The 26,103-nt window shown below is 38.1% G+C and overlaps 1 protein-coding gene across 1 annotated transcript; it reads left to right on the top strand.

Annotated features, from left to right (window-relative positions):
• The first annotated feature begins 5,401 nt into the window (after nt 1–5,401).
• On the top strand, nt 5,402–25,853 carry LOC117658378 (amine sulfotransferase-like). The gene is made up of 7 exons (XM_060689082.2): nt 5,402–5,595; nt 7,183–7,337; nt 17,039–17,247; nt 19,195–19,321; nt 20,813–20,907; nt 23,668–23,848; nt 24,941–25,853. The coding sequence occupies exons 2-7, from the start codon at nt 7,193–7,195 to the stop codon at nt 25,132–25,134; spliced, it is 951 nt and encodes a 316-aa protein (XP_060545065.1). The 5' UTR covers nt 5,402–5,595; nt 7,183–7,192; the 3' UTR covers nt 25,135–25,853.
• Nucleotides 25,854–26,103: the final 250 nt, after the last annotated feature.

The following is a 26,103-nucleotide window of genomic DNA, read 5'->3' as shown; positions in this document are numbered from 1 at the left end:
ATTAGTCCACCATGTAATGGCCAATAGTCCATAAAACAAATGCAAAGCTGCTCCAGCAAGTAAACCAACTCAAAGTCGCTAGGCAAAACTAAAAATACCTCCACGGGAACTCACTGGTCAGGAGAAGTTCAAAAGTCCAGCAGGAAGCATGAACAAACACACAGCCATAAATCATACACGTTATTGCCAGCAACACCTCCCTCTGCCTGCCATACTAAATAGCTTCCTGGTGCATCCCATCAAGAGGAGTGGGGCCTTCTCTTGAGTAATCTGGCAGACCTCCGTTTCTCTACCCTGCGTGCTCTGAGATCCACCATGGAAGACAACTCTTCCCCATCCTCTTCACTTACCTGCAAGCTGTCTTCAGCAGAAGCCTGTAATTCTCTTTCTCCTGGCGGTTCAGGGTCAGTAATTAACCCTGTTCCTGAATAAACCCTGTTTATTCCCTATGCCAGGAATAAACTCATCCTCCCTCAAGCAGGCCTCCGAAAAAGAGTCATAGAAATCGTCCAAGGGAGACATCACAACTCCCCATGGTAAGATAGTAATATAAAACATACAGTTATATAGACCTATGGTTACCAATTTTGGCCAGGCCATATAAATTTGCAGCAGTTTATTTCCGCTATTCAAGTTACTATCAACACTTAATCTGCAACAGATTCTATAAACTAACCTGAAATTTCAACAGCAAATATGAGGTTATAATTGAAGGCATCATCCAGTTGGAAAGCAAGGTAAACATTAGCTCTAGGTTATCCCTTTGACCTCATTATCAAACTATGAACACATCACTAATGATATAAACCAGATGTAAGTCTTATTAACAGAATGAAACACATCTGACTTGATTCACACATCATGTTTAAACTATAAACTACAGCTTGCAGATAAAATTGACTAAAATGCCAACCTCATAGTTAAACCAGCCAACAAATCAAACATGCTCTGTGTGAATTAAATCCAGGCGCCCATGCTAAATTCAGTTTGCAAGATACTTATAATTTCTCCCAAGTAGTCTTCCCATGCTTTAATGCTCATTGGGTCCACATCCTCTGAAGATTTGGCTTTTGGCACTATTAAACCTGCTTTCAAGGTAAAGATCAGATCTGGGATCCTCCAGACAATTTATGGGAAACCATATTTAAGGTTGAGAGGTTATGGAACATGGAGTCACAACTATCAGACCAGATCCAGCTAGAATTCCAGGCCACTAAAGTCATTTGGGGCCTGAGTGCCAGAGATTCATCTAGACCATCCTCTGCATCAAGGGTGGGGGAATTCTATTCAGAATTCAAAATCAATTCAGTTCTTAGATCTGTGAGTTGATCCTTCATTCTTTGATTTTGACAAGGTCTATGAAGATTACCACAATCCAGGGCCAAGCCTTGAGATGATTCCCTTCGTCCCATCTCTAGGCACATCAGAACTCAAATCCAAGAAGGCATTTGGCAAAATCATAAGAAAAATACACATATCCCCAAGCAATCCAGTGAAATATTTAATGATCAAGCCAAGATTTGTTTTATTTTTTGCTCTCTTTGTTCTCTTTCAACTAGATTTAAAATTCAGACATTAAATGCAAACAATACACATGAGCAGCTGTTTGCTGTCACTGGGTCACAACATTGTTAAAACAGAAGTTATAGTCAAGGTATCGATGTATGTTATTTTTTTCATTCCTCATGTTCATTACTGAAACGGATACCAAAGAGAGGAAATGTTTCATTTTAGAAAGGAAAGGAAACAATAATGTATAATTAATTAAACCGCATTGCACTTTTAAAAACTCTTTATCTTTGAAAATCGTTTTCAGTATGTATCCAAACTCATAACCTCTTGCAAGCTTCTCTTCTAACAGGAGTTTAGATTGGTTTCTATTGATCGGGCACAGTGTGTGATGCTGCAAAGAAACACAGAACCTTTGAGTAAATTTTATATTTGAGTAGATTTAATATTTAAAAAGTCACTTATTTATATTATTTTTATCCCTTACATTCAAATCATAACATCTTGCAAAATGAGATATATTTTTATGTGTAATAAATTGGTGCAGATGTTATTCCCTCCCCGCTCATACGTTATCTCCTCCCCACTTCGTTGTCCCGTGGTGGTGAGTTGTCCCCACATCCAGGGGACGCATTCAGACAACTGGGCATGCCATTGGCACTGAACTATCATCGGCAACCCGTCAGCTCCAATCCATCAACACTGGCCCAGTGGTGCCAAGTGCTCCACACCGATCTGTTGGCACCGATCCATCCACACTGAGCTGCTTGCACCGACCCACTCTTGCCGAGTTGTCCTACACATGAGATGACACAGTAAAATCCAGTTGAATCCAATTCTATATTTGCTAATACCGTCTGCTAATGCGGACAATCTTGCCAAACTAAAAATATAATGTTCTAACCTTCTACATATATTATTCTGAGGGATTCTAGGGTGTGGCTACAATGAACCTTTCCCACCTTCCTCATCCAACCCAGGACTGCATAGTCTTTTAATTCATGCCTCCCTCTGGGAAAGCTGTGTGTTACCAAATTTCTCCCCCACTGCTCCTCCGGGTGCACATTCCATTACATACAACACTTTCAATATCTTGCTCAAGTATGCTGCAAGTGTAATAGGAGAATAATTCTCAAGTACTTTCTAGGGGTGTTGTCATTTCCTTTTCCAGATGGTAATGCTGTAAAACACTTCTGAAAAAGCAAAATAAGACATCCCCTGACCAGTATAAGAGCTACTGATAAAATCTCTGATACTGAACTTACAAACAAATAAGCACTGGTGAAGACTGCCTCAAATTACATCCATGAAGTTTGCAACAACATGGAAATGGTTTACAACTATTAACCCAATATTTAGAATTTGGTTTTATCTGCAGAAAACTATTACAGAACTTGGGGATATCCAAACAGTTATCACTATCTATGCAAATCAAGTAATGCAGTTCAATCAAAGACTGTGGCACGAACCGGTTTGTGTGTGTGTGTGTGTGTGTGTGTGTGTGTGTGTGTGTGTGTGTGCAATAGTTAGAATGTAGTATTGCAGGCTAATTCTGCTCACTGCCAGGAATTTAATTCTGACTGGCTCAAGGTTGACTCAGCCTTCCATCTTTCTGAGATTGATAAAAAGAGGACATAGATTGTTGGGGGCAATATCCTGATTCTATAAACTGTTTAGAGAGGGAGGTAAAGCACTATGAAATGGTATATAAATCTAGGTGTTAAATACTCATTAGTAAACAGAGTGGAGCCAAAGAAAGGAAGGCTACACTCAGGTCCACCATCCAGGCAGGAAGAATAGTTTAAACAGATGGGTCAATTCATCTATCAGCCCCTTATAAAAGGGCAAGCTGCCATATATTGCGGTGTTGCGAACATCTGCCCTATACTGCGAGTTCCGAGAACTAGATGAAATGCTCAGGGACCGAATAATCTGTGCGGTAAGAGACTTAAATCTCCAAAGACGACTGCTAGCCAAGCCAAACTTAACCCTGCAGATGGCACTAGACAAATCCAGAGCTGCGGAAAACTCAATCAGTTCTATGACGACTGTTCAAAAATTTGCCAACCCAACCATTTCGTGCCAAAATGCCACCATCGATCAGGGCAGCACAGAGCAGGACGAATCAACGGATGAAGAAAACTAAGTTTGCCACCTCTGATCGGTAAGAAGAGAAACTTCATAGAGGACCATGGTGGTTTGCAAGGGATGCAGCAGAAATCACACAAGGTCAACACAACAGTTCAAAGAGGCCATTTGCCAGAAATATGATAAAAAGTAGCATTTGGCAAGAGTTTGTCGCGCCAAACAAACCACTGGCTACAGCACAACCCAATTCCACAGAAACCAACCAAACTACCTGACAGGTCCCCAACAAACCACCGGCTACCATGCAAATCAGTTGACCTACCCAACAGAGTCCAGAAGAGCAAAACAATGGACTCATCAGCGAAGCGTGGGACAATACACAGAGAAAAAAACACATAGCAGACAACTATTGGGCACGCAAACTCTCCGAGAGCAAAGAAGATCCATGTCACGGTCCTAACTGAGTATTCAACTTGTGACATGGAAATAAATACCAGATCGTCAATGTCAATTATATCCTGGGCCACCATTCAGCAAGTAGTGCCAGGAATCACAAAAAGGCAACTAAGGCAGCAGAAAATGCAGTTGAAGGACTATTAGGAGAATCGAATCCCCATCATAGGGTACGGAATATTCCAAGTAGCTTTTAAGGAATTCAGAAGACCTCTAGAACTAACAATAGTGGAGGCAGTCATTAAAGTGCTAAAAGAATTATTCGTCATGCATGGCCTACCAGACATTCTAGTCTCTGATAACCGGGCTTCAGTTCATGGCCACCCAATTCAAAATATTCTTAACAGAAAAAGGAATCTGCCATGCTCTGATTGCACCATTCCACCCCGCTAGTAATGATCAGGTTGAAAGAATGGTGAGATCAACCAAAGAAGCACTGTCTCGAATGGTCCCAGGGTACTGGCAAACACGAATCAATAAATTCCTATTAACCCAACACATCACCCCTAACACCACAATGAAAAGAAGCCCATCCAAACTATTAATGGGCCGCAGACTCAGGACAAAATTAGACCAGCTACACCCCACTTATACACCAGAAGCACTCACCTACTCAACCAGCCAGACCAACTCTGGAGCCGGATAGGCACATCAGTACACTGCCACCTGGAAATGATCCAAAACAAAAATAACACCCCATTTGAATAAAATATATGTGCCACAATCGTGTCAGACACATATCCATATAACCAAGAAGTACACTTATCTGGAGAACCGGGAATCCAGCGAAGAGTCACTGATGAAACAGCTCCGGAAGAAACAGCCACACCCAGGGCTACAATCCAGAAATATCCATTGGACGACCAAGGAGCAGCAACAGGTCCAACTGACCTGACCATCACCAGGTCACCAGTTGGAAACACCAACTGAACTGCATAGGTCAGAGCAAGTTATCTGATGCCCCTGCACGATTACATTAGCTAAACAGAAGCTGATTGGTCAATGGCCTATCTGAGTGGGAAGGTATATAAGTCTAAGTGTTAAATACTCATTAGTAAACAGAGTGGAGCCGAAGAAAGGAATGCTCCACTCAGGTTTGCCATCCAGGTGGGAAGAATAGTTTAAACCAGTGGTGGGTTGCTCCCAGTTCTGTCTGGTTCCTTAGAACCGGTAGTAAAAGTGGTGGAAAGTTTTAAAGAAGATATTGGATAACCATTTCTCTGAAGTGGTGTAGGGTTTCCTGCCTAAGCAGGGGGCTGACTAGAAGACCTCCAAGGTCCCTTACAACTCTGTTATTCTATTCTATTCTAGATGTGGCTTTATCAAGTTAATTCTGAATTGCAAAATAGTTGTTTATGAAGTGACTGTGCAATTTAGGTTTGCTTTCTGATGTCAACAGTCCAGAGTTCAAAGCCTTTAAAGAAACAAAGCCAGTCACTGGTGATCCTTTCACAGTCAACAGATAAAAGTCATTTTCCTTCTGCTCTGTTCAATGCTTTATTTCTGGAAGAGATATTAAATAATCAGCAAGAAAGAACCATAAAGGTAATTCTAAAAGATTTATTCCTAGCATTAAGACAGATGATAGTAGTTTATTAGAAAATATTTGATTAAGATGTTAATGATTTTAAGCTTCGTTTTAAAGTAGTTCTCTGACGTTTTACTATTAACAGGTATAGCACATACATTGTTTCATTTTTTTAAAAAAAAAAGTCATGTGGATGCAAGGATCAAAAAATTCATACATTTGTTTAGGATTAAACCAGTTTGACTTCATATATTAACCAGAATATTAAACTGATCAGTGCTGTTAAAATGTATGATTAATGAGGCATGCATATGGTCATCTAATAAAATCATTAGAATATCAACTAGCTATGTACATCTGTAATTACTATAAAATCAGAAGGAGCTGAGTAACATCTCACAAAAGCTTATGCCTCTTAATAAAAAGTGTTAATTTGGCTATCAGACTCCTGATTTGTTACTATCCCAGACTAACACAGTTCTCCTCATATAATGTATACAAGGAGTATTTACTCAGTACTCATTTAGTAACAGAGTTGCTTTCCAACAACCAGGTCTGCAACGGAATGGTTGCTGAGTGAACACATGATAGAAAGATAGAGAGAAATTTTTCTAACACAATTATACCAAGGCTTATTTGTTTATTGTATATTTCATATTTTGGAGCCATCCATCTCCCTCAGAGAGGGGTTCAGGTTGATATACAATAATGCATGAGCATATAAAACTATAGAAAAATTAAAGTTTTAAAGTTAAATTGAAGAATTAATTTTTTTAAAAAAATATAGAATTTTTCAAGAATAATGCACCCTGTTAAAATTATTTGACAAAGGCAAAGGGAGGGCTCCTTGCATGATCTCCTAAAACACTTTTAACATCAGTCTCCACTAAATTCTGTGGAATACTTTAAAATCCCACTTTCCTTTCCATCAAAGAGTGGTCATACCAACATATATTTTTATTAGTTCTTCTCAAATTAAGTTCAAAAAGTTTCTCTATGTCCTGCGTATATATAACAGCTATAAAAATTCCAACTTCCTTGTTTTCCTCTTGATAACATTGAAGCAATAGTGAAATCCAAATTTTTTTTACTACCGGTTCTGTGAGTGTGGCTTGGTGGGCATGGTGTGGCTTGGTGGGGGTGGCTTCCCACTCCAGGGGAAGGCTATTGCAAAATCCCCATTCCCTCCCCACTCCTGGAGGAAGGATATTGCAAAATCTCCATTCCCACCCCGCTCTGGGCCAGCCAGAGGTGGTATTTGCCAGTTCTCCGAATAATCAAAATTTCTGCTATCGGTTCTCCAAACTGCTCAAAATTTCCGCTACCAGTTCTCCAGAACCTGTCCAAACCTGCTGGATTTCACCCCTGTATTGAAGACCTTAAATGTAACTTTTTGAGTTCCAATTTTAACAGTTGTGGGGGAAAAAATAGATTTTTTCTGGGTTGTTTTCTCTTGGGAATCATAGCTGAAGAAGGTTGCCAAATGTGAATTATTGAAACAGTAATTTCAGTAATTATAAGTGTGAGAGAAGTCTTGACCCTCTGTTTATGCTGCTAGCATTAAGGAAGGGAAAAACACCTCTCTAATTTCTCTTTTATTGCAGCCCTGTTATTATGGAAAAAGCAGAAAATGCAGCATTATTCAACTATAAAGGGTATAATTTACAAAAAGAATTAATGAAACTTGATTTCCTTGAAGCAGCAGAAGATTTGGAAACCAGGGATAGTGATATATTCGTAATCACTTATCCAAAGTCTGGTAAGAATTCTGTAATATGACATGAGCAATGTATATTTAAATTTCATACTGTAACTAAACTTTCTCTTTGGGAAGTTTCATTCTGCCCCTCTGCATGAAAGTAAGTAACCCTTCTTGTTGGAAATCATTCTGCATTTAGCAAAAGTTAATAGGTCTGCCAAAAGGGCCTGGTTTATTTTTTTAAATCTGGTATTAGTGAAGCTAAGAGAATCTAAGAAATCCTCCATATTGGTATCCTTTGCTAACAAAGGGAATTCTGCAGAATTATGGTTTTACTTAAAGGATATTTTGAAAGTATTACAACCAAATAAGGCTCCCCATTCAAGAATGGGAAAAACACTACTCAGAATGAAAAGATTTAACTCTTCTTTCCCCTGCTTTGACCCAACAGAGAGAAGGAACTTTTTCTATACTATAGCTTGGTGCTATTCACCCTATCACTTCCTCCATAATCTGACTCACCTCTGTCAGCCAGGAAAAAAATAATAGCTACTTTGATTTCTTGTATTCAAGGGCTTTATAGAGAGAAGGTGTTTCAAGAATAGTTTTTCTGAAAACTATTTTCTCTGGTTTGGGGAAAATGCTGGATTCCATCAAAGCAGGAGATGGACCTTTCCCATGACACAGTTCTAACTTGTGAATAGATACATTGCCCTGATTATGTTGATTTAGTTTGGAATTCTGCACCTGTGATTGTAGCCTTTGTTAGTTCCCCTCTTCACAAATAAATGCCTTTATTTTAGAACTTGGTCTGTATCATTGAACATAACAAGCCTCGTTGACTGCATGGTTCTATCTCCCCTTTGTTTTTTTAAGATTCTGGAGTATTTCCTATGCTGTGGCTTTGAAAAAACAATTTCCAAGCTCCTTTCTTTCTCAAGAGCTCTAGAGCTAGAAAGAAGGAAAGAATGTATCTCAGCTGCAGGCGAAGCAGGTGAAGCAGCAGGTGATGCTAGGCAAAATCACATCTGATACCTGTGCAATTAGCACAGCAGCCCCCCAAGGCTGTGTGCTCTCTCCACTTCTCTTCTCTCTCTCTATACCAATGACTGCATTTCAAAAGATCCCTCTATTAAAGTACTAAAGTTTGCAGATGATACAACAGTGATTGGTCTCATTTGAGACAACATGAATCTGCATACAGACAGGAGGTTGAACAACTAGCCTTGTGGTGCGACCAGAACAATCTTGAACTAAGTACACTCAAAACTGTACTTATGGTGGTAGATTTTGGGAGAAACCCTCCTATACTACCACCTCTTACAATACTAGACAACTCAGTATCAGCAGTAGAGTCCTTTAAGTTTCTAGGTTCTATTATATCTCATGACTTAAGATGGACACCTAACATCATAAATGTCATCAAAAAAGCTCAACAAAGAATGTTCTTTCTGTGCCAACTCAGAAAACTCAAACTGCCCAAAGAGCTGCTGATTCAATTCTACAGAGGAATTATTGAGTCTGTCATCTGCACCTCTATAACTGTCTGGTTTGACTCGGGAACCAAACATGTCAGACACAGACTTTAATGGATAATTAGAACTGCAGAAAGAACAATTGCTACCAACTTGCCTTCCACTGAGGACTTGTATATAGCACAAGTCAAAATGAGGGCTGTGAAAATATCTACAGACCCTTCCCATCCTGGACATAAATTGTTTCAACTTCTACCCTCAAAATGATGCTATAGGGCTCTGCATACCAGAACAACAAGACACAAGGACAGTTTTTTCCTGATTGCCATCACTCTGCTAAACAACCAATTCCCACAACACTGTCAAATTATCTGCTAAAACGGGGGGAGGAGCTTGATGTCACAACGAAACAGACGGCTGATTCCTGGGCTCCAGGGTCGCCGCTGATACCCCTGCTGCTGGATGGTCCATTTTGGACCTCACAGTCTTGTTTTGACTGTGACAGTGGAGGGCACATCCTGACCATCTCAGGGACACCACAAAGTCCCTGATTGATCCAGGAGAAGCCCTTTTTCTAGTGGCGGGTTGGCAGCCATAGTAACTGCTGAAGCTGGGACAGCTCCGGAAGAAGAATAGAAGTACAGTGAGTCTGTACTTGAGTACGGTAAGAGACTTTTAAATTAAACTAATGCAAAAAACACCCTGAATTGAAGTGAAATTATAATTGGACTTAAAAGAAATTAAGTGGCGAATTTAAGCAGGAATTACTTTTTATTTTTAATCTATCTAAATTGGTGGAGTTTTAAATTTTTGTTTTGTTTTTAACCGGGACTGGATGGAAAGGATTGGCTGAACTGAGAGTTTAACACCTGTAAGCCTTTGTGCCTGATACTTGAAATATTTTTCCTTTTGGAGTTAATTCTTTTATTTTTTCTGAAGATTGATTTGATTTTTCAATTTCTTTTTTTTTATTGACATAGAATTTTCGGACTATAAAAGGAGAACTAGGAGAGTGTATAATATTGCTACTTACTGCCATCTACTAGACGGAAACTTTGTTAATATTTCTTTTTCCATTAAAGCAACAAGTTGAAACAATTATATAACATTGTTGACATAAGCCAAAGACTCTGAACTTTCACTGCTGATAAGAATTGTTGCAAGAATATCTGAGATAGCTGGAGCTATTGGTTTTGTTTATTCAAGTGCTCTTTGGAGAAACATTTGAAGTAGGAGTCTGAGGCAAATGAGAGAGATTTGTTAATGTTTAGGCAGAAGTACTGCTGAAGAAATTGAAACTTTCTTTTACTTTTTTTTATTTTGGTTTTTCTTATTGTTCCTGTTAAATGATAACTCTCTGTAAATTCCCCCAGCTTAAATATTTTTTTATTTTATTTTATTTTATTTTATTTTAAATTTATATACCGCCCTTCTCCCTGGTGGTGTACAGCCAGAATTAAAAAAACATGGAATACAAATATTAAAAACAATTAAAATATATATAAATTTGGCCCAAAATTAAAAATACAAACCAATTAAAACATTTAAAATTTCTTCTTAAGCCAGCCCGGCTTGCTGGAAAAAGTGGGTTTTAAGGGCACCGCAGAAGGCGCTAAGGTCTTGGTCTTTTGATGGCCTTCCTTTCTTTTTTTTTCCCTCTTTGGTCTTAAATAACTGAATTGGATTAAGATATACAAGAGTCTGAAGATTGAATTTTGATTTCTTTTTTTGCTTTCTTTTTTCTTTTTTGGTTGCTCCCTCTAGTTGGTTACTTGGTCTTTTTTTTTCTCCATTTCTATTTTTTAATCTTTATTTTTTTTGAAATTGATTTTTAGTGTATTTTTGCTACCATTTGGATTAATTTTCTCTTTTTGCTTTTTATATTTTGTTCCTTTTTAAAAAAAATTTCCCTCTCCTTTCCTTCAAAGTGTATTAGGGTATTGAAGAACCTGAAGATTTGATTATTTTCTTTTTTTCCTTTTTCTTTTGCTATTTTTTGTTTCCTTGGATCTTTTGGTTGTCGGTGTTTTGATTTTTGGATAAAATGAGTAGAAAAGTAGCGACAGTTGGATCTGCGTCAACTACACCTGCCTCATCACCATCTGGAGGACAGCGGTCAATACAATTGATGCTTCTGCAGGAGAAGGACAAAGAAAAGGAGAAGGAGAAAGATCTAACACTACAAATGATTTTCCAAACAATTCAGAGGATGGAACAAATATGTAAGATAGATGAAAAAGTAGAGAGTACATAGCAAATGATGTTGAAATATGATGAGAGTGTCGGAGCATAAATCAGCCTCATTCCCCCCCCCCGGGGAAACTGTAATTAATTAGAGACGGATGGATCTTGTTTTCCATGCTGTATACTTTAAAGAAAGAAAACCGAAATATATATATTCTAATAAGGATTTTATTATAAATATAGAAAAACTAGCTAACTACATTTTTACTGGCAGTTTATCTCACAGACGAACAAAGGAAGTATAAATCAGGCAGTTAGAAAAGAATGTGGACATGCACAGTAGCTCAAAATTTTCACAAGACTAGTCTTATCTCTGTTGCTGTAGATACGTGATAAAGTTCTCTGGTAGGCTACCGTAACGCTCAGAATGGACGCTCGGCTGACAAACACATAACGCAGTGACAGAGAGGCTGCAAAAGCTTGAGAAAAAAGAGGAACAAAAAGAGGAAAAAATTAAAGATATAGATAATAGATTGTGAGAAGTTGAACATGACAGGAGTGGATTAATTGGATGGGAGATGGATAAATCAGAATTTTATCTTAGATTTCAAAATGTAGAAGAAGAAAAAGGAGAGAATCTGGCTGAAATAATGATAGGAATTTTGGCTGAAGCATTAGAAATCACAAAGGAGAAGATGATGGATGGTGTAGATGAGATATATTGAGTTTATGCTAGGTATGCAATGTGGAATAAGCTACCATGAGAAGTGCATATAAGATTTACTAAGAAATCAACTAAAACACAAATATTGCAAATTGCCAGAGAAAAAACATTGAAGTAGAAGGAGAAAGAAATTGTGGCTTTGAAACAAGTACCCAGAAAAGTGAGAGAGATGCGGAGAAAATATCAATTTCTGACCAAAATATTACTCCAAAAAGGTGTGAATTATAGATGGCTGGTACCAGAGGGACTAGTGTTAACATGGCAACTTCAAAGATACAGAATAGACACAATCGACAAAGCAAGAGCATTTCATGCTGAATTTTTTAAGGAGAAGGAAACAGAAATGGAATTTCAGTTGACAGTTGTCCCAGTACAATTTTGAGAAGAGGAGCTGGCAATGATGGAAAAACTAGAAGGTGTAGTAGGAGGGGTGGTGGAACATAAAGAACAGTGTGAATTAAGATCAACTAGAGCAACAAAGCCTACATACAAAGTATGAATATGGAAGAGAGAAAGTTGATTTCAATAAATATAAATGGACTTAACTCAGCTGTAAAAAGAAGAAAGACTTTCCACAAATTAGAAAAATTAAAATTTGATATAGTTTGCCTGCAAGAAGTACATATTAAGAAGCAATATGAACAGTCACTAGTACATCCTAAATTAGGGAAAATTTTCACATCATTGCCACAATGTAAAAAAAGAGGAATGGTTTTATACATTAAAACTGCAATACCAGCTGAGCAAATATATGCAGATGAAGAAGGTAGAATTTTGATGGTGGAGATCCTGGATAATAATATGAAAATTCTTTTAGTAGCAATATATGCTCCAAATAGTAATCAAAGTGACTTTTATAGAAAATTGCATATTAAAATAACGGATTTGGAATATGATAATATTTGTATGATGGGAGATTTTAATGGTATAGTAGATGGAGACTTGGCCTATAAAACATACAAAGCAATAAGACATAGTAGAAAGATATTACCGAAAATTTTTTTTAAGATGACTGAGGAAACAAATCTAAAAGATGTATGGAGAGATAGAAATGGAAAAAATAGACAATATACTTTTTATTCTGATAGACATTTATCTTGGTCTAGATTAGACATGATATGGACAACAATGGACTTGACACTAAACATAGAACAAATTGAGATAGAAGCCAATACCTGGGCAGATCATAATCCAGTGACAGTGAAATGGAAGGGACAAAGGAGAAAATTTAGATGGACTTTAAACAATACTATATTAAAAGAAAAGGATTTTGTACAGAAAATGGAGAGAGAATTGGCTTTCTTCTTCAAGGAGAATAGGAAAGAAGATACCTCGATGCAAAATCTATGGGATACAATGAAGGCCTATGCTAGAGGTTTGATAATGGATTATACAAGGAAGAGAAATGCAAAGAAAAAACAAACATACAAAATATTGGAAGAGGACTATAAGAGATTTGAAAAAGAACCTCAGAAATGTCCACACAAAAAAAGATGTTAAAGTGAAAATGGATACAATAAAACATAAAATAGACCTACTGGAGAAAGAAGAATTAGCTCAAAAAATTAGAAGTTCTAAACAAAATTATTTTGAGAATGCTAATAAACCAGGAAGATGGTTAGCATATAAATTGAAAAAAGAGAAAGAATCAAGAAAAATAATACAATTAATCGATGACCAAGGTCAAAGTAAATTTGGAAATAAAGAGAAGAAAAAAATTATACAAGATTTTTAAAGACAACTGTATGAGAAAGAAGAGACAGAGGAGGAAAATGTGATACGATATCTTCAAAATACAAACTTACCTAGGATTTCTAAAGACATTGAGGAGATGCTAGAGGGAAACATAATGATGATGGAATTAAATGAAGCAATTAAAAGACAAAAGAATGGGAAGGCACCAGGGCCAGATGGTTTGCCAGCGGAATATTATAGGGCATTGCAGGAATCTTTAAGTCTCCCATTATTAGAAGTTATGAATGAGGTGATGATAAAAAAGGAAATACCCAAATCATGGTCTGAGGCATATATTACATTGATTCCGAAGGAGGATAAAGACCTACAACAAATCAAAAATTATAGACCTATTTCCCTACTAAATTCAGATTATAAAATTTTTGCTTCAATATTGGCAGAAAGACTTAAAAGATACTTAAATAATTTTATACATTCAGATCAAAATGGGTTTCTGCCTAAAAGACAAATCAGAGACAATATGAGAATAATTCTGGACACTTTGGAATACTATGAAGCGCATCCGGAAAATCAAATGGCTTTGATATTTTTAGATGCACAGAAAGCTTTTGATAATGTAAATTGGTGTTTTTTGCTGCGTCAAATGGAACAGATGGGTTTTCGCAGAAAATTCATGCAAGCAATAGATGCTATATATTATAAACAAACAGCAAAAGTAATGATAAATGGAGAATTGACAGACTCTATTGAGATAAAAAAAGGCACTAGACAAGGTTGTCCATTGTCCCCTCTGTTGTTTATATTGACTTTGGAAGTGCTAAATCAATGTATAAGAGAAGAAAGAGATATAAAAGGAATGAAAATTCAAAAAGAAGAATATAAATTGCAAGTATTTGCTGATGACCTGGTTTTTATTCTTGAAGATCCATTAATATCTATAACTACACTGATAGATAAAATAGGAGAATTTGGAAAAGTGGCTGGTTTGAAAATCAACAAAGAGAAAACGAAAATATTGACTAAAAATATGTTGGTAAAGCAGAAAGAAGAATTGGCGGATATATCAAAGATGCAGGTCACAAACAAAGTTAAATATCTGGGAATACATTTGACAGCAAGATGTAGCATGCTAAAAGAAAATAATTATAATAAACCTAAACAACAGATAGGGACAGACTTGGCGAAATGGCAAAATTTACAGCTTTCTTTGATCGGAAGGATATCAACTATAAAGATGAATATTTTGCCTAGAATTTTATATTTGTTAAAGACAATTCCAATTAGATTGGGGAAAGATTTTTTTGAAGAATTAAATAAAATGGTGTTAAAATATATTTGGCAGGGAAAGAAGGCGAGGATAAGATTAAAGTTGCTACAAGACACTAGAATGAGAAGGGTTTTTGGCCTACCTAACTGAGAACTTTATTACCAAGCGACAAGTTTCATATGGATTAAAGAATGGATAACATTAAGGAATACAAGACTATTGAATCGAGAAGGTCATGATTTGTTGATGGGGTGGCATGCCTTTTTATGGTATAAGGGAACAAAAATACAGCGGTATTTTAGGAGACATCATATACATGAGGCTTTGTTATTGAATTGGGAGAAGATTAAGAAACAACATTATTTGAAAATTCCAGTCTGGGTATCAACAATTGAAGCTTTTTCATATTCAGTAATATTTAGAAGAGAACAAATTGTTAGATATAGTGAATTAATGAATGAAAAGGGTGAACTTAAGTCAAAGCAAGAATTGGAAGAACAAGATTTTAAGATGGATTGGTTTTCTTATTTGCAAATACGTTCTAGATATGAAGATGATTTTCAACAAGAAGGTTTTTACAATGTTTTGACTAATTTAAATAAGATATTGACAGGATCTGATGACTATGTAATTAAAAAATTGTATGGTTATTTATTAGAGGTAAAATTGGAAGAAGAAGTTAAAGAGACAATGATAGCATGGGGGAAAAAATTTGGTCATGGGATTGATTTAGAGAAATGGCAAAAATTGTGGTTGCAAAATTATAAAATGACAATGTCTACAGCATATAAGGAGATTTTGTATAAGATGTTTTACAGGTGGCATTTACCCCCGATGAGAATAGCCAGAATGTTCAAGAATAAATCGGAGAAATGTTGGAAATGTCATCAGATGCCAGGATCCTATTACCATATGTGGTGGACATGCGCAGAAGCTAAAAGTTACTGGACTAAAATCCACACATGGTTGGAAAAAATGACAAAGAAACACATTGACTTTAAACCAGAGATATTTTTATTAGGGATTTTACCAGAAATATATAACAAAGAATTGAGATATCTAATTGTGAATGTTTTAACAGCGGCTAGAATTGTATTTGCTAAAATTTGGAAAGGTGAGAAGATACCTACTGAGGATGAAATTATTAAAAAAATTATGGAGTGTGCTGAAATGAGTAAATTGACATTTGAAATTAGAGAACAGGAAGATAAACAATATTATTTGATTTGGGATTTGTTTTATCAACGTCTAGATAATAAAGTATGGAGATGAAATATGAAATATGAAATTAATGTAATGGTAAAATATATGAAATGTTTTATTTTGTTAGACAATGGCTAAATGAGTATAACATATAAAATTGTTAAGTAAGAGAAATTAAATAATTGGTATTTTGGGATAAGGAATTGAGCACAAAAATTTTTAACCGATCGACACACTGTTTGTAATTGTATTTGAATGATGGTGATTTTATGTTTGATTTTTGTTTTAAATAAAAAAAAAACTTTTTCAAAAAAAATTATCTACTAAGACTATATTACTATTATTATTCTCATCCTTACTAGTACCTGTCTCTTCCCACTTATGGCTATAGCCATGTTGCTTGCATCTTTACACTGTACATTTATGTACACTGAGAGCATTTGCACCAAAGACAAATTCCTTGTGTGTCCAATCACACTTGGCCAATAAAGAATCCTATTCTATTCTATTCTAAAGTATGTAACACCACTTTGGTAATGCCTCCTTCCTTCCTTCCTTCCTTCCTTCCTTCCTTCCTTCCTTCCTTCCTTCCTTCCTTCCTTCCTTCCTTCATGAGAAACCCTTGGAAGAAGAGCTCTAGAAGTAGCAAAAAATCATCCCTTTACTATGAAATTAATTCCTTCCTACTCCAACAAGGGACAAACATAAGCCCCAGAGTTCAGAATTTAGTGCATATGGAGACACAGGTTTGATATCCTAAAAGCTCTCAAACCGGAACTTCAGAATCCTAGTCTACCTCATACAACTCACTATATAATCAAATACCATTCTTGCTTATATACTATAAGCAAATACTATTTAAAACATATCGAAATGTCAAGTGGAACATTTCTAGATTTTAAGTGAGTTTTCTCCATAGGTGATGTATGAGTATACTGTATGATACAGCTAAGTTCTATTTCTGTGATGAGGAGAATCCCAGAATTCACTTTAAAATAAGTCTGACAGCATAGAATATGCTTAAAATTATACTAAGATTATTCTGCTCACAGGTACTATATGAATTATTCCACTCTTGATCTTAATTGATTTCTTCACTTAAAATCAGAAATGCACATTATTTCTTCTCTTAGTGATACAACTTTGGTGATATAAGTAATCTGAAACCCAGATAATTCCCTGAAATTTAGAACAAGTTGATTTTCATTTTTAGGAACTCTCTGGACCCAGAATATTGTATGCTTCATTTTGTATGAAGGCCATCGGAATGGAACAGAAAATATTTGTATATCACATCGGTGTGTATCCATAGAATACAACATACACAATGTGGATATCACCCAGATGCCATCACCTCGTGTCATCGCGTCCCATCTGCCATATTACCTAGTTCCCAAGAAACTGAGGGCCAAAAAGGGAAAAGTAGGTCAATCTTGTTACTCTAGTCTGACTATAAAAATGAGTTAGCTGAAAAATACAATGATTGTATAAGTATACATGTATATTTATGTATTTGTGTGTTTATATTCATATAGGGAAAAAAGCACTGTAATGCAACTGTATTAACCTTTATCTATGTGAGTAAAAGGGCCAGGAGTGCACACAAATTCTTAAAAGACAAAACTTCTATGTTTTACAGTGAAGCATAAATTGATTGGGGGTCATGCCCATTTTTTCTCAAGGTACTGACTCATTAAAGATTTAATTATTTGAAATTATGGCCCTGAAAGAATTATTTGGAAATGAAATTTCACAAGTGATTTTGCATCCTTGTTTTTAATGATTACCTACACAGAAAAATAGCCCAATCTACAATTAGAGCAGAAAAAAAATCCACTTTGCTATAAACCAAATGATAAACCAAAATCAAGTAGGAAGAAATATAGACATAGGTGGTATAGGAACAGAGTCCACAACCAGATGAATACCTACTAAAGGAACATTGAATGCAAGAGAAATCCCTGTCATCAACTGAAGTGGGAATGAAAACAGAAGCAAGGCAATAGCTCTCAGGAACTGGAATTATGGCTACTCAATGAGAAGTCTATGGAAGAAGTATCCCTGTCATTGGGTCCAAGAAACGCTGAAAAAAAGTCAGCGCTCAAGTGCTCTGCAAATGGAATGCATCAAAGCTTTTGGGAGTTTTTCAGAAGTGATCAGGCTGCTAGAACCTTCATAGAGTCCCTTGTGTTGCCCTCAAATGTAGTTTCTTGATCAAGCTGTATGTTTACATCCAAGCTCTGGTAAGACCACACGTGTAATATTTCATCCAGTTTTGGACCCCACAATATCAAAAAAGTTGTTGAGATCTAGAAAGAGTGCAGAGAAGAGCAATAGAGATTATTAGTGAGCTGGATGTTAAAGCATATGAAGAACTCTTGCAGGAATTGAGTATGTCTAGTCTAGTGAAGAGAAGGACTAGGGTGACATGATAGCAGTATTCCAATATTTGAGGGGCTGCCACAAAGAAGACCTATTCTCCAAAGCACTTGAAGGCAGGACAAGACACAATGGATAGAAACTGATTAAGGAGAGAAACAACCTAGAACTAAAGAGAAATTTCCTTGACAAATTAGAACAATTAATTACCAGAATGGCTTGCTTCCAGAAGTTGTGGGTGTTCCATCCCTGAAGGTTTTTTAAAGAAGAGATTGGACAGCCATTTGTCTGAAATGGTACAGTGTCTCTTGCTTCAGCAGGGGGTTGCACTAGAAGACCTCCAAGGTCCGTTCCAACTCTGTTATTCTGTTAGGACTGTTTCCCTTATTCTCTGCAGAAAGCAAGATAAAGTGCAGATCTTCAACTGAACAAGATGATGAAACTAGATCTAGTGATTTCCCTTTAAAAAAAAAAGTTGTTTTTTACCTAAATGAAAAATCTCTACATATATTCACCCATTAAAAGCAGAAGACAACTTTGAGACAATTGTGGGTCCTTGGTGTTCTCTAAACTTGGTTGTTTTCTTGCAGACATTTCATTACCCAACTAGATAACATCCTAAATGCTAGAAAGGAGTGGAGTTTGCTCACTTTATATAGAAGTGGCTTGCCTTGCCAGTGTTGGTAGGTGTGTTCTTGGTAGTTCCTTGATTAGGCTGTTGTTTACTGTGTGACTAAGTTAGTGGTTCCTTGATTATTTATTGTTTGATTGCTAATATAACCAATTACTATATAGCCAATTACTATAGCTCAATTCATGACATGATTGTGAGAATAAAATGTGGGGGCAGTGAAATATACCTTATATCAGGAATAGGGAAAGATTTATATAATTTTATAAGAACATTTTTCAATGTACTTTAGAACGCATCCTCAGTTTATTGAAAATGAATGTATTTATTACAGATTACATAAATATATATTCTTGCAGGTGATTTATGTGTACCGAAATCCAAAAGACGTTTTAGTGTCCTTTTTTCATTATTGTAACTCGTTCCGTATATTGGGAAATTCAAGTAATTTGGAGGAATACATGCAAAGTTTTTTATCTGGAAATGGTAAGATGGAAATAAAATCTTTATCACAACACTGTCAAAAGAGGCTGGCTTGCTAGTGTGTCCCCTTGGAGTTATTAACAACAACAACACACAGTTTGAAGCATTTCAGCAATAGGGGAGAACTTTAGACCTAATGAATCCCAAGTTTCCTCATTCTCCAATGAAACTCCAGGCTAAATCTCACTTTGCACAGTTGCTGTCATTGGTTTGTGTGTGGGGAAAAATTAAACACTCATAAACTTCCACCTCTCTCTATTAAAATAAAATCCATGTCAGCCAACATAGCAATAAGGATCTAACGGGGTTCATTAGAGGAACTGCATTAAACAGTAATGGTGTGAATCTGGCCAGAGACAACATGTGGCTTGGATGAGTGAAAACAATCCTAACTGAGTCATTTTTCAACTCAGGGCTATCATTAATTGTAACTGTCTTCACTGCCATGCCTAATAATCCCCATCCCTGCTCTTCACGGGTGTTAAGCAACCGGGCTGGCAATTAAGCAGAGCAAGGGGTGTCTCTGGGTGGGGGAGACCCTAGGAAGCCTAGTGCAGGCCCAGGCATGTGCTGCAATACTTTTACAGCCCAATCATGGCCTGCCCCGGGCCTCCAAGGCCTGCCCCACTCTCTGAGGCAGCCCACGCTCTGCTTCCTAGACCTCAGCATCCCATAGGTCCCACAATGTATGGTAGCTGCTCCCAAAATTGCAGCCATTTGTGGAATGGAGAAACACAACTTCCACTGTAGAGGAACAGGCCGAGGGACACTGTAGAGAAACACTGTAGCGGGGCAGAACAATCTGTTCTTGTTCCCCAATGTGATCCCTGGAGCTCCAGAGATCACGCTGGGGAAGGAGATCAGGCCACTCAGCCCTGCGGCCTCCTGGAAGACATTTGGGTCTGCCTTGGAAGCAGAGACCATTTTGGAACAGTATGGTAAGAATATAGGAGGGGAGGCCACTACAGCACCAAAATGGCAACTGTCTCATCAGTGATGGAGGTAGAAAAGAGCCCACAGGGACCCAGTGGGACAGTATGGTAAGAATATAGGAGGGGAGGCCTCTACAGCGCCCTTGTAAAGGCAGGCAGATTGCCAATAATTCAAATTTTGTTCACACAATCATGGGGGTATGGCAGCAGCCATAAATTCAGGCAGGAGTTATAAGCCCCTTAATTCAGTGATGTCATAATTTCAAACAGTCCCTGTACGAACAGTTGATGGCCCCCTGTATGCCTTAAAATGCAAAAAAGATTGTTGGTATCCTTAGCAATTTTTTTCCATTTCCAAAGACATCTCCAAAGAGTTCCTATTCTAATTGTATAATGCATGCTGTTTAGAAAGAAATGATCCTCAAAATCATTATGCCTTACTGACATTGGCTTTGTGTATATAATGTTTAAAAGAAAAATATTTTCCTTATAGCTCATGTGAGGAATCAGAATTAACTTAAGCACGACAATTCTTATTTCCATTCTCTGTTTGAACCAACAGTTATTGGCAGTTTGGTCTTCAATCATGTGAAAGACTGGTATACACATCAGAATGAATTCAATATTCTCTTCCTGTGCTATGAGGAAATGATCCAGGTGAGACTATTCACTTCTTTCCCCCACTTACCATATTCTTCCAAGTATAAGATGCACTTCCCCCCACCAAAAGTGGGTGGAAATGTCTGTGCGTCTTATACAGCAAATGTTGCCGAAGCCCCACCCACCCTCTGGCCCCCACCCTTTTGTCGTTTTTGGCCTCTGTGCATCATGTTTTTGGTCTCCACATTTCCCATTTTTTACCTCAGCGCATTACGTTTTTGGCCGGTTCCAGGTGTTGGAGATTGGCAGCAGTGGTGGCAATCCCACCGCCTGGAACGAGCCAAAAACGCAATGTGCAGAGGTCAAAAATGGGGTGTGCGGAGGCCAAAAATGTGAATTGCGGAGGCGGCAATCCGTGGTGTTGTGGTGTGGCAATCCTGGTAGCTTAGAACAGTTCTAAAACAGAGTGTGTGGAGGCCAAAAAGTGATGTGCGGAGGCCCAAAACGCAATGTGCGGAGGTGGCGATGGGCTGTGGTGATCCCCGCAGCCTGGAACAGCTGATTGGCGGTATTCCTGGAGGCCGATCCAACCGCCAATCAGCTGCTCATGCTGAATCAGGCTGCGATAACGTGCTGAAGCTGACCAGGCTGTTTGCTACAAGGACGCTAGTCAGATGAATACCTATGGATGCTGGTAGGCAGAGGCAGAACTTTTTTTTCTTGTTTTCCTCCCCAAAAACTAATGTGCACCTTATACTCCGAAAAATACCATATTTTTTTTTGTCAAGGTCAATAGGATTCAGGGAATAGGCCTAGACAAATAGAGATGCAGCTGCAGGTACAGTTCGCTTTTATCTATGGTTGAACATTTGTGAATGTTCTGAACAACCTAACTTTTACATTTTTAAGGTAGAATAGTTCTATTTTTCTTTTGCACTCTACATAAACTATTGCAGTGGGTTTGCCAAGAACTTGAAAATCAAAGTCCTGCTAATTCTCTGCTTATGCAGCTAAGCAGAGTTTGTAGAGCTGATTCAGTCAGGGCTTTTTTTCCCTGAAAGAAGTGTATAGAGAAGGGACAAGGGGGGAAAAGTGTTTGTTCCAAAGCTTTTGGATAGATCAAGTTCCTGAAGAGGAGATAAAGCAATTCTTCTATCCCGATTCTCTTTTCATCCTTTAAGGGTTTGACAAGCGCTGCAGCAGAGAGAAGCAGCCGGGTTAAATGCTGTTTCTCTCTGTCGCAATGCTTTCTGGATGTGACTTAAAAGACCCAAAGTGGCAGCTCACGGCTGCTAAATTTCACTGTGCTGCACAAGACACTCTTCCGGCAGGCCACCAGCAAGAGCAGTGGTGGAGAAAAGCAGCGGGGCTGGGCCAGTGTCTCAAGAGAGCACGTGGAGCATCTCCCCAAGTGACCAAGGCTCACCCAGCACCAAGGGCCGGAAGAAGCGGCTGCAAGATCTGACACCGCAGAGATTCAACCCAGCTGCTTCTCTCCACCACAGCACTTTCTGGATGGGATTTCTTTCAGTAAAAACCCAAACCTCTTTGGCCCACCTGTGTCCGCGCCACCCACCCAGCAGCCCTTCAACCAAGTATAGCAGGCCGTAGACCGGATAAATTACTTCGGTGCAGGGGGCCATAGTTTAAGGCCAAGGGTTCTAGGTGAGCGTGGGCAGTGAGCATAGTTTTCCTGGGGGAAATGCATGAAATGGCCTTGGGGGTAAGGTGTAAAGTAAAACAGAAACTTACTTACCTACAACTAGGGAGCAGTGAAGGCTTGGGATCAAGGAAGCCAGAAAGCAGCTGGACCGCAGATGTGAGATGGTCTAGGGCCTAGGCGAACTGAAATGGCTGGGGAGCCAGGAAAGTGGGCAAGGGAACCAGAGAGGGCCTAGGTGAGCTGTGACAGCTAGAGAGCCAGGAAAGCAGGCAAGAGAACTGGAGAGCAGCTGGGCTGCGGGCGCCATGTGGTCTAGGGCAGGGGTGAAATCTAATTTTTTTTGCTACCGGTTCTGTGGGCGTGGCTTAATTAGTGGGCGGGGCTTGGTGGTAAGGTGACTGGGTGGGCGTGGCCAAGTCAATGTCACTTCTTTGCCCTTTTTTAACCTACAAAACAAAATACAACACAACAGGCTCACCCACAATGTAAAAGCATCTGTGCTAGACTCAAAATGGCCCCGCAACAAGCAGGCACCTCACACAGCCACACAAAGCCCAAAAAAACAACTTTCACACTTTACACACACACAACACAACACAATACAACTGGCTCGCCCACAATGTAAAAGCAGTTGTGCTAGACTCAAAATGGCCCCGCAACAAGCAGGAACCTCACACAGCCACAAAAAGCTCAAAAAACCAACTTCCAGAAAGAAGGAGGCTGGGGGGGGGGGAGAAAAAAAGAAACTTTTTTTCTTTTACATAGCTCTGGCGATCCAAGCTGAGTTGCCTGATTAGCAACTCGTCAGAGCCATTTAAAAGGAAAAAAAGGCTCTGATGATCGCGTGGCTCAGTTGGGCATGGGGGGCGGGGGCAGGGATTTTTGCTACCGGTTCTCCGAACTGCCCACCGCCATCGCTACCTACTCGCCCAAGCCGGTCCGAACCGGGAGCATTTCACCCCTGATGTAGTTATTTACAATACATGCATACACACATAACTTGCTTCATCTGAAATTGATATAGATGTAGTGGGAAGTGCCTATTGTCCAGGATCTCCATCTAATTCATTTCCACCAGTGTTTATTCCTCCAAATTAAGGGTATACAAGGGTATACTGTAGAAATATTCCAAAAGCAAATAATTCTTCTTCCAGGATCTCAGAGGCACAGTACTTAAAATATGTAAATTTATTGGAAAAGAGCTGAGCAGCCAGGAAGTGGATAAAGTTGTGGAGATGTCTACATTCAAGAACATGAAAGCTGATCCTAGGGCAAATCTTGTGAAAACATATGAAGAGTGTTTTGGACAAAAAAACGTAAAGCATATACGCAAAGGTAACACCGAGAGAACAAAATCAAACTTTGGTATTTTCCCTCTCTTGCATCTAACCATGGGACAAAAATGCTTCAGAAACCACTTCTTTTTCTCTTGTGTCCTCAAGACATTGAATTCTTATCCCCAGCATATACCTGAGGTGGTTCTATGTCATTCTCAGTTTTTCCAGTGTTGAATGAACATTTCCACTTCTTCAGCAGGCAAAATCTATGTTAGTTTATTGTGGAGGAGAGGTGAATTCTGCATTCATGTTATTCCTGGGGGAGGTTCAGTTCAACTCCCATTGGTCACTAGAAAGGACATGGCCTCAATTCTCTAGGCCTATCAGGGCCATTCTGGCTTGGACAGTGAAGAATCCAATTCTTTCTGATGAGGCTTTCCCCTGAATCTCCCAGATCTTGAGATGTAGCTTTGAAAGGGGGCTGAACCAGGCTGAGAGGTTGTGTTGAAGGAGAGAAAGAAAGAGGGAGAGAAATGGGAGATGAAAAGAGAGAGAGCTGATGCCCCTGCAACTTGAGCAATAGCTGGCTCTTCACTGCTGTGCCCCACGACCCCTTTGAGAGGATTTCCTGCTCCTTCAGAAGTGCAGCTTTTTATTTATTTATTTATTTATTTATTTATTTATTTATTTATTTATTTATTTATTTATTTAATTTATTAGGGTTTGATCCCACCTTTATTACCCCGTTTCCTCCAAAATAAGACATAAAGTTTGGGCTCAATTGTGTTTGTAACTCAAGGACTACATGTATATCCTCTTTCTGCTGAAAAAATTGTCCAAAGTAAGGTATTACTATAAAAACCTCAGTTGTAACTATTGCTGAGTCCAAAACTCACTCTTTTACTTACTCCTGTGATGAATAAATGTGCTATGAGAGAATAAAGGTAGGAGCTGGATCTTGTGGGAAGACAAAACAGTGGTTCCAGAATTGTACTAAATACACAGAGCCAAAAGGATGATCATCACTGGTGGGACCTTCACGGTGGGCAGGTCTATGAGGATTCAACATCAATGCTGGGGCTCTTTTCAGGAGAACAGACTACTGGCTAGGACCAATAATTGATTCTTCAATCTGCTCCTTTTTCATCAGGAACTGTTGGAGACTGGAAGAATATTATGACAGTATCGCAAAGTGAAAGGTTTGACAATATTTTTCAAGCACAAATGAAGGATATACCTCTCAAATTCATTTGGGATATAAAAGAAATACAATCTACTCAGCATGGGAAGCGGCAGGAACCTCTCCAGGAGGACAAAGAGCAGAAATGTTCAACACAACCATAATACGTATATGCACAGTAGTTTAAGATATCACAATACACCTATGTATTTTCTGTATGTACTTATGTGTATTGTGTGCATAACTGCTTTCGTCTCAAAGTTGTTTCCTGCTTTCCTGCACCCTTAAAAAAAACATGGCTTTCGGTAACCCCATCTTTTTCTTTTTCGAAATATTGAAAACATCCTATAATTTATCACCACAAATGGGTCAAGATATACCAGAATGATTTCATAAAGATTTTTCAACAGAAAGAAATGCTTTGGAGGCTGTGAGAAATGACTTTTGTAATGAGTAGAGAATAAAGATATGCTAATCAATTTTTTTAATGGGTCAACATAATGGTTGCTTTGATAATGGGAAAACTATTTTGGAACAGCACCTTTATATATCTTGGATATATTAATTTTGTATTGCTCGATTTTATAAAAAAGATGAAGTTAGGGAAAAAATACTTAGCACATTTGGTTACTTACATCCTACATCCAACAACTTTAAGTAAAACTTACTCATGATGTAGAGGCCAAGTCAGAGGGTACAGCTGATCAGTTTTCTCTATAGCTCTAGTTTAATAATAAGTTTAAAAATTAATGTGCAGTTGATATCATATGGATTTATTTTTCCTCTAAATTCTTCCTTCTCTTTCCATATAGTTTCTTGCCAAACATTATCATTCTTCTTCCTTTATTTGATCTGCCTCACTAATAAAATTATTCAAAAATTAGTTGATCAGATCAATTTCATTAGGTTTTTTTTAATCTGCTGCAATTCTGCAACTCTCAGTGGTTTACAAATATTAAAACACTCAATCATCGAACAATAAGTCATCCACAAGCAAGCCAAGATTAGTCCACCATGCAATGGCCAATAGTCCATAAAACAAATGCAAAGCTGCTCCAGCAAGTAAGTCCACTAAACCAACTGAAAGTCACTAGGCAAAACTAAAAGTACCTCCACGGGAACTCACTGGTCAG

Source organism: Pantherophis guttatus, chromosome 1 (genome assembly GCF_059756535.1).
Source record: "Pantherophis guttatus breed Tessera chromosome 1, ASM5975653v1, whole genome shotgun sequence".
Lineage (NCBI taxonomy): Eukaryota > Metazoa > Chordata > Lepidosauria > Squamata > Colubridae > Pantherophis > Pantherophis guttatus.
The sequence above is the reverse complement of the archived record's forward strand: the minus strand, read 5'-3'. Positions and strand labels throughout refer to the sequence as shown.